This window comes from Rhincodon typus, chromosome 9 (assembly GCF_021869965.1).
Source record: "Rhincodon typus isolate 14 chromosome 9, sRhiTyp1.1, whole genome shotgun sequence".
In the NCBI taxonomy this organism is placed as follows: Eukaryota; Metazoa; Chordata; class Chondrichthyes; order Orectolobiformes; family Rhincodontidae; genus Rhincodon; species Rhincodon typus.
Genome location: NC_063340.1, coordinates 14,104,743 through 14,117,265, shown reverse-complemented (window position 1 = coordinate 14,117,265; position 12,523 = coordinate 14,104,743). Strand labels below are relative to the sequence as shown.

The 12,523-nt window shown below is 44.9% G+C and overlaps 1 protein-coding gene across 1 annotated transcript in view; it reads left to right on the top strand.

Moving 5' to 3' along the window:
* Positions 1–12,523, top strand: part of slc24a3 (solute carrier family 24 member 3) — a 314,482-nt gene that overhangs the window by 160,569 nt on the left and 141,390 nt on the right. The window contains exon 3 of the mRNA XM_048601427.1: positions 6,695–6,771. Coding sequence (XP_048457384.1) covers positions 6,695–6,771 — 77 coding nt within the window. The remainder of the gene's footprint in view (positions 1–6,694; positions 6,772–12,523) is intronic.

The following is a 12,523-nucleotide window of genomic DNA, read 5'->3' as shown; positions in this document are numbered from 1 at the left end:
TGCGTTGTTAAAAATGTTTCTGAGATGGAAGGAGGTGGTCAGGATGAGTGAAAGCACAGTGTCCTAAGCAACTGCATTGCCTGATACAGTGAGGGAGTTGTTTTATGTACTAAGGCCATTTCAGTAGCTCTGGGTTTGACAGCTAACACAAGCACCAGCTCCTCAATGTCATGCATAGAGAAATTGAAAAGGCGAGTGTAATCTTCACATATCCCTTGTTTATTCATTAAATCCTACTTGTTTTGTTCCTCGCGCTCTGTCCTTACTTATTATGATGCGGTTTGTGTGCAGTGGGGCACACAGTTGTCAGATTTTAAGCAACTCCATTGTCGGGCTTCTGCCTGCTCAGTACCAGCCTGCTGATTGACAGGGGCATTGTGCTGAGTGAAGCTGGGAGCACATCTCCGTAGGACTGTCACTGCGGTGGGGGTGGCAGCGGGGAGGGGGGGTGCATTTGAGCCAAAATGACTGTTGGGTGCCAAAGCCTGTGACATATTTGCATTGCACGTCACACAGGAAAGTAGAAACAAGTTCAGCTGCCCCATTTGAGTCATTGCTTAATGACCACTTCACTAAGCAACTGTTAGGCCCACAGTCTGTTTGTAACAATTCTGTCCAAGTTGATGCCTGTTTGTCCCCGTTCTTCCAAAATGTGCAACGTGCCTCATTGCAGTGTATTCCAGCTTTTTCTCATATTCGCACAAGGCCTTATTTTAAAAGTTTTCACTGTGAAATCAAATGTACAGTCTATATTTTTAGGTTGGTGTTTTTGACCCTTACTGATGGAATTTTTTTTTCATCAAAACAAGGACCTAACGCACTGCATTAGAGCTCAGTTGTCAGATTTCCCGAAAGTACAAGCATGCCCACAATACTAGAATGTTGTATCCATGGATCTAATGAATTAAACGTCTTCCTGCACTTTCGAACAATGCAGATTGCCCAGTTTGAAAAGCAATACAGCACAATTAAAATCTGACTTGATAATGTAATTAGCAAAACGTGTGCGATTGGCCTATCATAGAACAGTACAGCATAGGAACGAACCCTATCGCCCCAATGTTATGCCAAACATGACACCAAATTAAACTAATCCCTTCTGCTGCCCTTGGTCCCTATCCCTCCATTCCTTGCATATTCATGCGCTTATCTAAAAGCCCTTTAAATGTCCCTATTGTATCTAAGTTGGTGGCCATTTTGTGATGAAGGTTCTGTGTAACTGAGCTGTATTCACTTTGTGTAACAAAACCACGGCCTGATACATTGCTTCTTTTAAACTGAAGTTGATAAACTCATGTAGAAACAAATTGGACCGTCTCTGTGTCTAATGGTAGGGGTTAACCTTTAAATGAGATCTTTGCAACTATACACGATGGTGGTTAGCACTCAGAGTACAAAATCATTACTGGTCAGTTTGCTATCAGGTCTCCTTTAAGCTGAAAATGACCATAGAATCCCTACAGTGTGAAAAGAGGCCATTCAGTCCATCAAATCAGCACTAACGCTCCGAAGAGCATCCCATCTATACCCAGGCCCAAACCTCCCACCCCCCATTCTAACCCTGCATTTCCCACAGCTAACTTACCCAGCCTGCACATTCCTGGACACAATGCGCTAATTTTTCTACCGTAGCGAATCCACCTAGCCTCCACATCCCTGGACAATATGGGCAATTTGGCACGGCCAATCTACCTAACCTGTACATCTTTGGCCTGTCGAAGGAAATTGGAGCACCCAGAAGAAACCCACACAGACACGGGGAGATTGTGCAGGCTCCACACAGACAGTCACCTGAGGTTGGAATCAAACCCACGTCCCTGGTGCTGTGAGGCAGTAGTGCTAACCACTGAGCTACCCATGAATATGTGTAGGATAAAAGACATTTTACCCTTCCGTTAGGTAGCACTGCAGCAGATTTATTTTTGTCTTGCAGTAAGCAATAAGAATTTTATCATATGCATGTAACCAATGTCCGTGATGTATTTATGATAAGAGCCAGTTGGATTTTCAGATGAAGCCCTGTTGGAATATTTGAGTCAATGTAAATATAATCAAATAGCCCTCGGGTCTATATTCAGCTCAAGAAAATATTCTGTTAAGAGCAGTAAATGGAATGGATCTTCAGCAACAGCAATAAAATGTGCCAGGCAATTCAGAAGCATTATAAAACAAAGTACGACCACCCAAGTGATTAAAGCGATATCATCTGGTGACCAAAAAGGTTGATCAAAGAGGCTGGCTTTAAGAAGTACGGCAAAGAAAGTCGGCAAGCTTTGGGGAGATTATAGGAGGGAATTCAGCCCTTCAAGCCCAGAGAGCTGAAGATAAGGCTATAACCACTGGAACAATTTCAGTCCGTTGAATATCAGGGATGTTCAAGAGGCCAGAACTGAACACAGATGTCTGCAGGGTTATGGAACTGGAAGGAATTACAGATAAGGGAGAGCTGACGGCACAGAGAGATTTGAAAGCGAGGATGAAGATTTTAAAACCAAAATGTTGCTTTACCAGAAGCCAGTGTAGGTCAGCCAGCACAGGGTTTTGGATAACCTCAAGTTTATGGTGGTAGAATATGGGAGACTAGCCAGCTCAGCGTCCACAAGCACTCATTCCCATAAAGAGTGACCAATACACATTCTTCAATTATGTTAGTTTAATGAGAATTCCTGGGAACGATTAAATAATCATTTCGGATAGACAGTGGCATGTTGGTTATCTTAACAGACCAGTGATCCAGAGGTGCAGGTTAAGGTTCACAGCCAGTGGTCAGGATCAGGAATTCTCCGCCTGAGAGTGTGAGGCAGGTTCAGTTGAGGCCTTCCAAAGGGACATTGGATAACTAAATGAAGAGAAAGGATTTGTAGGCGTTTTGGCAAAAGATAACAGAGTGGGGACATGTGAAGGTGCTCACTCAGAGGGCTAGTACGGACACAATGAGCCAAGTGGTCTCCTGTGTTGCAATGATTCGGATTCTTTGTTCTAGCTGCACACAGGAGCAAGATTGAGGAATAGCTCTTTGGCGAGATGTTTCTAGTATTTTCAGCATATCTTTGAAAACTTGCTTCTAATGCTGGTGGTATGCCAGTACTGCTGCCCCAGAGTGCCCGGGACCCAGGTTCAATTCCACCCTCGGGCGACTGTCCATGTGGAGTTTGCACATTCTCCCTGTGTCTGCATGGGATTCCTCTGGGTGCTCTGGTTTCCTCCCACAGTCCAAACATGTGCAGGTTAGGGTGGATTGTCCATGGGAAATTACCCATAGTGTCCAGGGATGTGTAGCTTTTGTGGATTAGCCATGGGAAATGCAAGGGTACAGAGATAGGGTAGGGGGTGCTCTTTGGAGGTCGGTGTGGACTCGATGGGCTGAATGGCCTGCTTCCACACTGTAGGGATTCTATGATTCTAATCCATGAGCTTGTGGAGGGATTTCAAAATAAGAATGAAAATGATAAAATAGAGGCTTTGTATGAGGGGCATGAATAGGTGACTAGCCAACGTCTTTTCCCCAGGGTAGGGGAGTCCAAAACTAGAGGGCACAGGTTTAAGGTGAGAGGGGAAAGGTTTAAAAGGGACCTGAGGGACAACTTTTTCACACAGAGGAAGTGGTGGAGGCTGGTACAATTACAACATTTAAAAGGCATCTGGATAGCTCTATGAATAGGAAGGGTTTCGAGGGATAAGGGCCAAATGTTGGCAAACGGGACTAGATTAATTTAGGATATCTGGTTGGCATGGACAAGTTGGACCAAAGGGTCTGTTTCCGTGCTGGACATCTCTATGATTCGTTGATGTCTGACACGAGAGACCAGCATACTGGTATAATTTATATTAGTCTCCATCCAATATTAGTAGTTTTTTTATGGAGACTGCAGAATAGAGATTGGGTACAGGACACTAATCTGGGACGCTTTATCCCTGTTGTGTAGCTCAGCAACCAGGGCAGTTTTGGAGATGAGCTCAGCAGGCCAGGGATCGAACCTTGCTGGTTTGGATGTGTCATTACCACAGCAGGTAGGCCTCATCAACTCTGTTAGCACTCCTCCTCTATCAGGGAGATGCCTTCAAATAGGATTTAAAAGAATATGAAGAAGAGTAAGTGATTACTGCAGCAGCGGGAATGTGAAGTGGAGAAAATAAAACAGTTTTAATAAACCAGATGCTATCTTTTTTGGCCTAGGCAGGCAGTGTTTGGAACCTGCCAGTGAGCAAGAGCATCCATCATTCTTTCTGTTCTTATATGGCCTGTGCCTTCAGAGTAATGGTAATTCATGTAAATAACGTTAAGGAGGCATCGCTGTTGTAATTAAGTCTTCCATAACTCTTCATTGTGTTTATAAATCACTCCGAGTTGATTATCCATTGGATAACGTTGCAGTGATTTGTACTCTCACCAGTCATGAGCAGCTGAAAAGATTTATTGCTCCTCTCTCTCTGTTTTAATAATAAAAAAGACTAAGACTCAAAAAAAAAGACACGCAATTAAAAATAAACATCTGAATTGGATACAGTTGCCAACTCTGGTTGAACGTTTGCCTGCAAGTTTCAGAATATGACCCTCTTCTCCCGCAGACAAATTCTGCCCCCACGTCCCTAACTAGCATTGGTCACCCATCATTGTCACCCTCGCCAATCGTAGAATGCCTACAATGTGGAAGCAGGCCGTTGACCCACTGAAGAACATCGTACCCCTCTACGCTATCCCTGTAACCCCGCATTTCCAATGGCTAATCCATCTAGCTTGCACTTCCCTGGACACTACTGGTAATTTAGCAAGGTCAATCCACCCTAGTCTGCACATCATCGGACAATGATTCTTAACTCTCAGCTTTTTAAACCAAGCTCCAGTGATTTCCTGAACAAATGGTCAAAAGAAACTGAGGGGAAAATTAACTACGTTGATGAATGCCCTAAGGACCTGACTCCTGTGCGCTATCCTGGAGATAAGCTTCTTCCAGAAGGGTTGGCAACCCTTTCAAATGAATTTGCCCACTGGATGTGGGCATCGTTGCCTTGACCAGCCTTCCCAAATCTTATTGCCTTTCAGTGTCAACTCAGTGACTTGCTGAGCATTGCAGAGGGCAGTTAGGAGCCTCACACATTGCTCCAGGTCTGGAGCCACATGTTGGCAAGACCAGGTAAGGATGGCACGTTTCCTTCCCTAAAGAACACTGGACAAAGATGAATCAAAGCTCTGGGGCATTTATTATTGTTTGCCATAAAATGATGAAACCTATGCGAGGTTAAACTGATTTATTCGATTCTATTTTTGATGGAACGGCATGAATTGAGATTCATCTGGCCTTCGTATGGACTTTGGTTCACAATGGATAGGAGTCACTTCCTTTAGCAGCAATATGTATTTATTGCTATAACTTTCCGCCTTTATATCTCTATCCCTAATGGCTTCACTTTGTCCCTTCACTCCTTTCCCATTGAGTTTCAATTGCCAATCCTTTCCAATGAAGCAGTAATAAATATCTAGACGAACCACTTAAACGGCAACATCACACCTTCCGGGAGATAGGAACGGTCTCAGTTCCTGATAAAATCCTTTCCAGATGGTGGCTGTACTCCCAGTGTGGATGGGAATGGCATGAAACAGGTCTCATAGGGATAGCAGCTGTGGCTGGGGAAAGCGGAGTGAGTGGCCTGCATTTAGGGCTCAGTGGTTAGCACTGCTGCCTCACAGCCCCAGGGACCCGGGTTCAACTCTACCCTCGGGCAACCATCTGTGTGGAGTTTGCACATTCTCCCCGTGTCTGCGTGGGTTTCCTCCCACAGTCCAAAGATGTGCAGGTTCGGTGGATTGGCCATGTTAAATTGCCCTTAGTGTCCAGGGCTGTGCAGGCCAGGTGGGTTAGCCATTGGAAATACAACATTACAGGGTAGGAGGTGGGTCTGGGTGAGATGCTCTTTGGAGGGTGGATGTGCAAACAATGGGTCCAATAGCCTGCTTCCACACTGTAGGGCTTCTATGATGGTGCATAACTATCGTGGGCCTTGACTTGCCAAGAGCTGTATCCCTAGAGGCATTTCACACTACTGTGCAATACAACGTGAGCCGGTTCTATATGTCGCTGGGTCCTGCTTTTCCTCAGATAGCAAGGTGTGGAGTTGCATGAACACAGCAGGCCAGGCAGCATCAGAGGAGCAGGAAAGCTGACGTTTTGGGGTCGGGAGCCTCCTTCAGAAAATGCAAAGATTTCTGAAGAAGGGTCCCAACCTGAAACATCAGCTTCCCTGCTCCTCTGATGCTGCCTGGCCTGCTGTGTTCCTCTAGCTCCACACCTTGTTATCTCAGACTCCAACATCGGCAGTTCCTACTATTCCTGATATTCCTTAGCCTACTTTGCTCGCGGCTGTGCTCTCATGACGGCAGAAAGTGAGTTCTGTGGTGTGCCAGTTCGCTGCCCCTTCCTTCCTAGATCAGCGACTGAGTGAGATCGGGCTTCTGAATGGGTGGGGAGGAGGGAAAGGGGCAGAGTGGCCAACAGAAACGCCATCAATCCTTTGTGAGCCATGCAGCTGAAACCACGTGTGAGTCAGAAAGCCACAACTTCAACCTTGCTACTCCAACCGGTGCTCCCTTTCTAGCCCTCTCCGAGCTGAGCACGTACTAAATAAGTGAATTGGTCCTGTCTGCTTTCTCATGGCGTTTGAGTGGAATGAATTCACCGTATCTTTTCTTTTTCAGCTCTTCGTGAATTCCCCAATGACATCTTTACAAACGAGGAAAGAAAACATGGGGCTATCGCTCTCCATCTGCTCTGTGTAAGTCATAGCTTCCTTTAGCCACTTTAATTCTAATGTTAAAAGCTCGCTTTGCCCAATGCAAGTATTTAGGAAGCGTATAACAGGTTAGATCCCTCTGTTTACAAAGAATTATGCTTGCAAATCAACAACACTTCAAGATTGGGCTAAAAAACAAAAGATTTTGTTCTATATGTGTGATCTGGATGGAATCAAAGTTGACCACAACTAGAGAACCTGCTGTGGATGACTTCCACAACAAACAAAATAGGATGAGATAACTAAGTTCTTACACCAAAGGCTTTCTCTCTTACAGAGGCACTTCTTGTCAGCAGTTATTTATTTGCAACCTTTGTAGGTGTTCAGTTGATATTTTATTCCAATTCAAAGATTTTGGTCTGAATTTCCGATCCTGCTGTTGGGTATGCAGAGTTGAAAGTTCCTGTCTCCACCCTCCAGACTTGGGTGATGGTGCCCCAGAGAGTCAGAGAGTTCTGTTCCGGGCCAGAGTTGGTGTTGGTTGTCCCACTGTAGAGATCGGAGATGACCACACGGGGGCAGCAGAGCCAGGCCTTTGTAAGACTCGGTCACAGCTGACAGGAAAGCAATAAAACAAAAAAAAAGCCATCATTCTTCTTACCCTGCAGCGCACACAGTCCCTGTGCCACTTTCTACCACCACCTCACCACCCTATAAGGCCTTTTGTAGCCTCTGTTTAACCTTACTTCCAAGTCATGCCAGCCCATGAACCCTCATGCATCACTATTTACCCTGATACTATTATGTTAACTCACACATGAGCAATCCTCAGAACCCGTGCTGAGATGAAATAAAGTAATGTTCTAAGTGTCCATTGAGAATTCAGTTGTTGTTTAAAAGCATTCATTGATTTAAGAACTCATTTACTACATTTCACTTCCTTTGAGCATTTGAGCCCTATAAAAACAAGCATTTGTATTCATAGTTCCACTTCAAAGACTTTATAAATCTTAGAGCTGTTACTCAAACTGTAAACTGACAGGCAACCCACTGCACTAACATTAGGTTGTGAAATCGGTCATGCAGTACAGATCTTTTTAATGGTAGCCAGTGAGCTTATGTCAACAGGCTAAAATGGCAGACAGAGACTTTTTCAAAACACTGTGGACCATTTAGTCAAAAGTTTAAAGGCCAGAAGATTTACATGACCTGACAGTTTGGCAATTCCGATTCAGTGAGTTTGACACTTCCCTTGATGGCTTGACATTTTCTGTGACAGCTTGACAACTCCAATGAGCTTAGACTTCTTTTCACACCCATTCATGTCTGCTTTTAACAATCCCAAAGGACACCTGAGCTTTCCAAAAGGGCACCCGACCTCCTGTAAAAGTGTTGCCAGATCTATCCAAAAGGATGTCACACCTTTCCAAAGGGGTATCCTACCTTAATAAATGAATCTGTCTGCTGTAGACCTTCTCCAGAAATGTCTAAATCCTGCAAGTCATGGTTTGGATATCCCTGTAATGAAAATTAGATCTGACTGATGGCAGCTGCATGTTAGCAATGGAGGTGCAAGACACAACCTATCCCTGGTCACCTCCTGACAAAAATGGGATGTCAGGTTTAGGGGCAGGATTTCCAGCGTCGGGGCTCTGACATCATTTAGGCTCAGCCAGACACCTCCCTCCCCACTTTGCCTCTCTCGGTTCATATAAATACAGCTTGTAAAAAGAGCAAAAATTCTGAGCCTTCAGTTGCAACCACTTACGTAGCATCCTTAATGTCATAAAATGCTCCCAATCACCTTCCAGCGATATTCTAAAACAAAGTCAAGCCAAACATGGATATTAAGTCAGATACTATAAACTCGGCCAAAGAGGTAGACTTTCATTAGTGACTTTAAGACAGAAAGAGAGGTGGAAGTGTGTAGGGAGGGTATTCCTGGAGTTAAGACGTAGATAACTAAAGGCACTGACAACAACGAGAACAAAAGTTGCTGGAAAAGCTCAACAGGTCTGTGAAGGAAAAGACAGAGTTAATGTTTCGGGTCCAGTGACCCTTCCTCAGAACTGACAGTAGAGCATTTAGAAAATTAGATGAGCACAGGTAGTTTTCTCCTCTTTGTGGCTGCGGCAGTGGGAAGAGGTTTGAGAGAGCTGTTGTGTGGCGGATCCAGTCCATCCCTCAATGTTATGGCGGGTACGACTTGAGCAGCTATTCCAGCGTTGATGGATCAGGGAGTCCGTTCTTTTCCTCTGATGTGTTTCGGTGAGGTCCGCAATGGCAGCGGAGTGCACGATCCCTCGGGTGGGTGATCTCTCAGCCCTTGGCAGTTTATTTGGGCAGTCAGCCGGTTCTCGGAAGTTGGGAACGGACCCTGATCCACGAGAGTTTGGGGCAGTCTCTTGGCGATGGCAGCAGCTGGAGTATCGGTGACTTCCTTGTTGCTGCATCCTCGGGGAATGGTTTGGCACCTGCGGAGTGTGGCGGTGTCCTGTAGCCACTCTGGGAATCACTAAGCCGTGGATGAAACAAAAGAAGTCATTTGTCGCAACTTTATATGATTCCTTTCTTTTCAGAATTTGTGTAATTAAACTGGCGCCGGCTTATGGCAACTTATACACATTTTACCATATTTTCATAAGTGCATGTACCAATGAATTACAATGGCTGTGTCTCGGAGGATTGTGAGGTTGGAGATGGGACCTGGACACGGTGAAACTTGAATTTGAAGTCTGAGAATTTGAAAGTCAAGGCGTTGCACCAGAGTGAAAGGGAATTGGGATTTGGTGAGAGTTAACAGATGTGCAGCAGAGTCTTTGCTAAATTCAATTCTACAGAGGATAGGGTGCTGCAGACCAGGAATACATTGGAATGGTGAAGGCTGGAGCTAATGAAGGCATGTGTGAGGGCTTCTGCAGCAGATGAGCTGAGACAGGGGCGAAGTAGGAGGATGTTACAGAGATGGAAATAGGCAGTCTGGTTGGCAGAGCAAATATGAGGTCGGATGCTCATCTTGGAATCAAATGTCAGTCGCTTCGGACTGGAGTTTAGAGCAGGGACTCATAACCATGTCTTGGCATAGTACAACCATTGTCTGCTACTTGCAGAATCCTCTTGAGATCTCGTCTCACTATTTTTGCTTCGGAGGTCATTTCAAGAACTATTAAAGAGGGAATCCGGCTGATCAGACCTTTTGAAAGATTACTGCTGAGAATTATAGTGAAAAGTAAAATTGTTCTGCTTTAGCTATTCCTGTCGTTTGATGAGAAACAGAGTTCAGATCTCTGAGCATCCAAAAGGACTGAGTCTAAAGATGAAGAAAATTTGATTAATCATAGAGTCATAGAGATGTACAGCGTAGAAACAGACCCTTCAGTTCAACTCATCTGCAACAACCAGACATCGCAATCTGACCCAGTCCCATTTGCCAGCATTTGGTCCATATCCCTCTAAACCCTTCCTAGTCATGTACCCATCCAGATGCCTTTTAAATGTTGTAATTGTACCAGCCTCCCCCACTTCCTCTGGCAGCTCATTCCATACATGCACCACCCTCTGAGTGAAAAAGTTGCCCCTCAGATCCTTTTTAAATCTTTCCCCTCACACCTTCAACCTATGTTGCCTAGTTTTGGACTCCCCCACCCTGGGAAAAAGACCTTAGCTGTACACCCTATCCATGTCCCTCATGGTTTTATAAACCTGTATGAGGTCAGCCGTCAGCCTCCGACCCCCCAAAAGCCCGAGTCTATTCAGCCTCTCCCTATAAACTCAAAGTCTCCAACCCCAGCAACATCCTTGTAAATCTTTTGTGCGTCCTGTCAAGTTTAACAACATCCTCCATTGAATGGCAACAAAGCTAATTGTCTTTACTGGTGATAGATTTTCCTGTCTTCTGAGGTCAGTCATTCATTTGTGTGCCACAGATGTTAGTTGACCTTTTGATAACTCATCCAGTTGGTAATTCTAAAGTGACAGCTTAGTCAGTGATGACGTAATTCTAGCGCAGGAGGGTCACAGTCAGACCTCATCCCCAGCACAGTTTAAAGGCTGCACATATGCAGTACCCAGTGGAAGCATTGAAGCAAGAGAATTGCGGGTTAGTTTGTCCACTTACTGTCCGGGCTATTCAGAACATTTAACAAAAAGAACTTGTACCTGTGCAGTGCCTTTTAATGTAGATAAACTACCCATGAGAGGGAAAGATACAAAACATATCAGAGGAATGGGCTGAGGAATGGATAGTGCATCTGGAGACTCAAGAAAAGAGATGTGCTTTTGGAAAAGTCTCCAAGGTGGAGGGAGATTTGGAGGGAGATTTTTACAAGAACTCCAGAGCGCTGTCAGTCATGATTCTCCATCAATCATGAAGTGATGGTTTGGGAATGAAGGGACGTTGAAGAGAAGGTTCGAGTTACCACAAGATGGCAAGTAGGCAAGGAAGTATTGAAGAGAATCTAGATTCAAAGAGCAAGACTTGAAATGCTCTACATTAGGTGACCAACTACCATTGAGGTCTGTGAGGGGTTAGGCAAGTGGAATGAAGTATGGAGCAGCTCTGTTTGATAGATATGTTCCTAATCAATCTACTCAGAGGTATTATTACACTCCTCTGGATTAGGTAGGTCTTAAACCCAGGTCTCCTGGCTCAAAGGTAGGGATACTATCACCACAACAGCCCCTTTTTAGTTCTGTTTATTACCAACGTGTGACCAATTTGCTTCACATGTTGTGGTATTCAAGTCACTTCTCATTGTGTGCCGCTTCAAACCAGGAGACGGGACTAACTGACACTTGAGCAGAGCCCAGTTGTGATTCAAGATGGAGGCCATTGCTCCCTGCTGGTTGACCCAACTTCCTTCTTCACCCCTGAGGTAGTCTGCACTCCCAGGAGACATTTCAGGACTTTGTAAATCCATTTTCCACATCGATTCGGGACTGAGTTAGATGGAAGTTTTGAGTTCACAGTCCTGAGAGGTGATTAGTTTTAGTCATTATTATAGCATACTCCTGCATGTGGACTACCAGCATTCCCTGCCCAGGGAAGCAGGTGAAGCTACCTTGTTCAATGTTTTCAAGGCAAAGATAGGTAAATTTTTGAACAGGAAAGAAATTGAATGTTGTGGTGAGCGGGCAGATAATTGGAGCTAAGTCGATAAAAAGATTAGCCATGACCTTCTTCAATAGCAAACAAGGCTGAACAGGCCAGCTGGCCTATTCTTTCTCCTACTTCTTATGTTCATTGACAGTTTACTTCAAGCTGGGCAGCAAGAGACAATAGCCTCTCACCCCAGGCTCATTGAAACAGAGAATGGGGTTTTATAGGACGTATTACGCTGTTAGTCATGGAGTTACACCAAAGATTAAATGGTGGAACAATTCCCGGGATAAGTATCTGGGTATGTACTGTGTACTTAGCCCAAAGAAGTCTCCGACACTGTGTAAGAGATATTCACGGAGTGTCCCGGCCGACACCAGTCAGCTAATCGGAAGTGGAAACGTTCTGAGCAAATGTCAGGCCTTGTGTGCGCATCAGGACTTTCTCAGGGTGTAAAAACACAGGAACAGCAGCAGAGAGCTCCACATTCCAGGCTGCTGACAGCAGAGGATCTGACCCAGTCAGTTTGCTGAAGGCACCTACAGTTTGCCCTGATGTGGTTCTGCTTCCCACTCTTTCTAAAATGCAAGGAAGTTAATTCAGGGGTAGTTTGCCATTCTTGATGCACCTCCTTAAACCACTGAATGTTGCCCTGTTAACCTTGTCGTTAATCCCAGCCTGGATTCTTGGCAAATG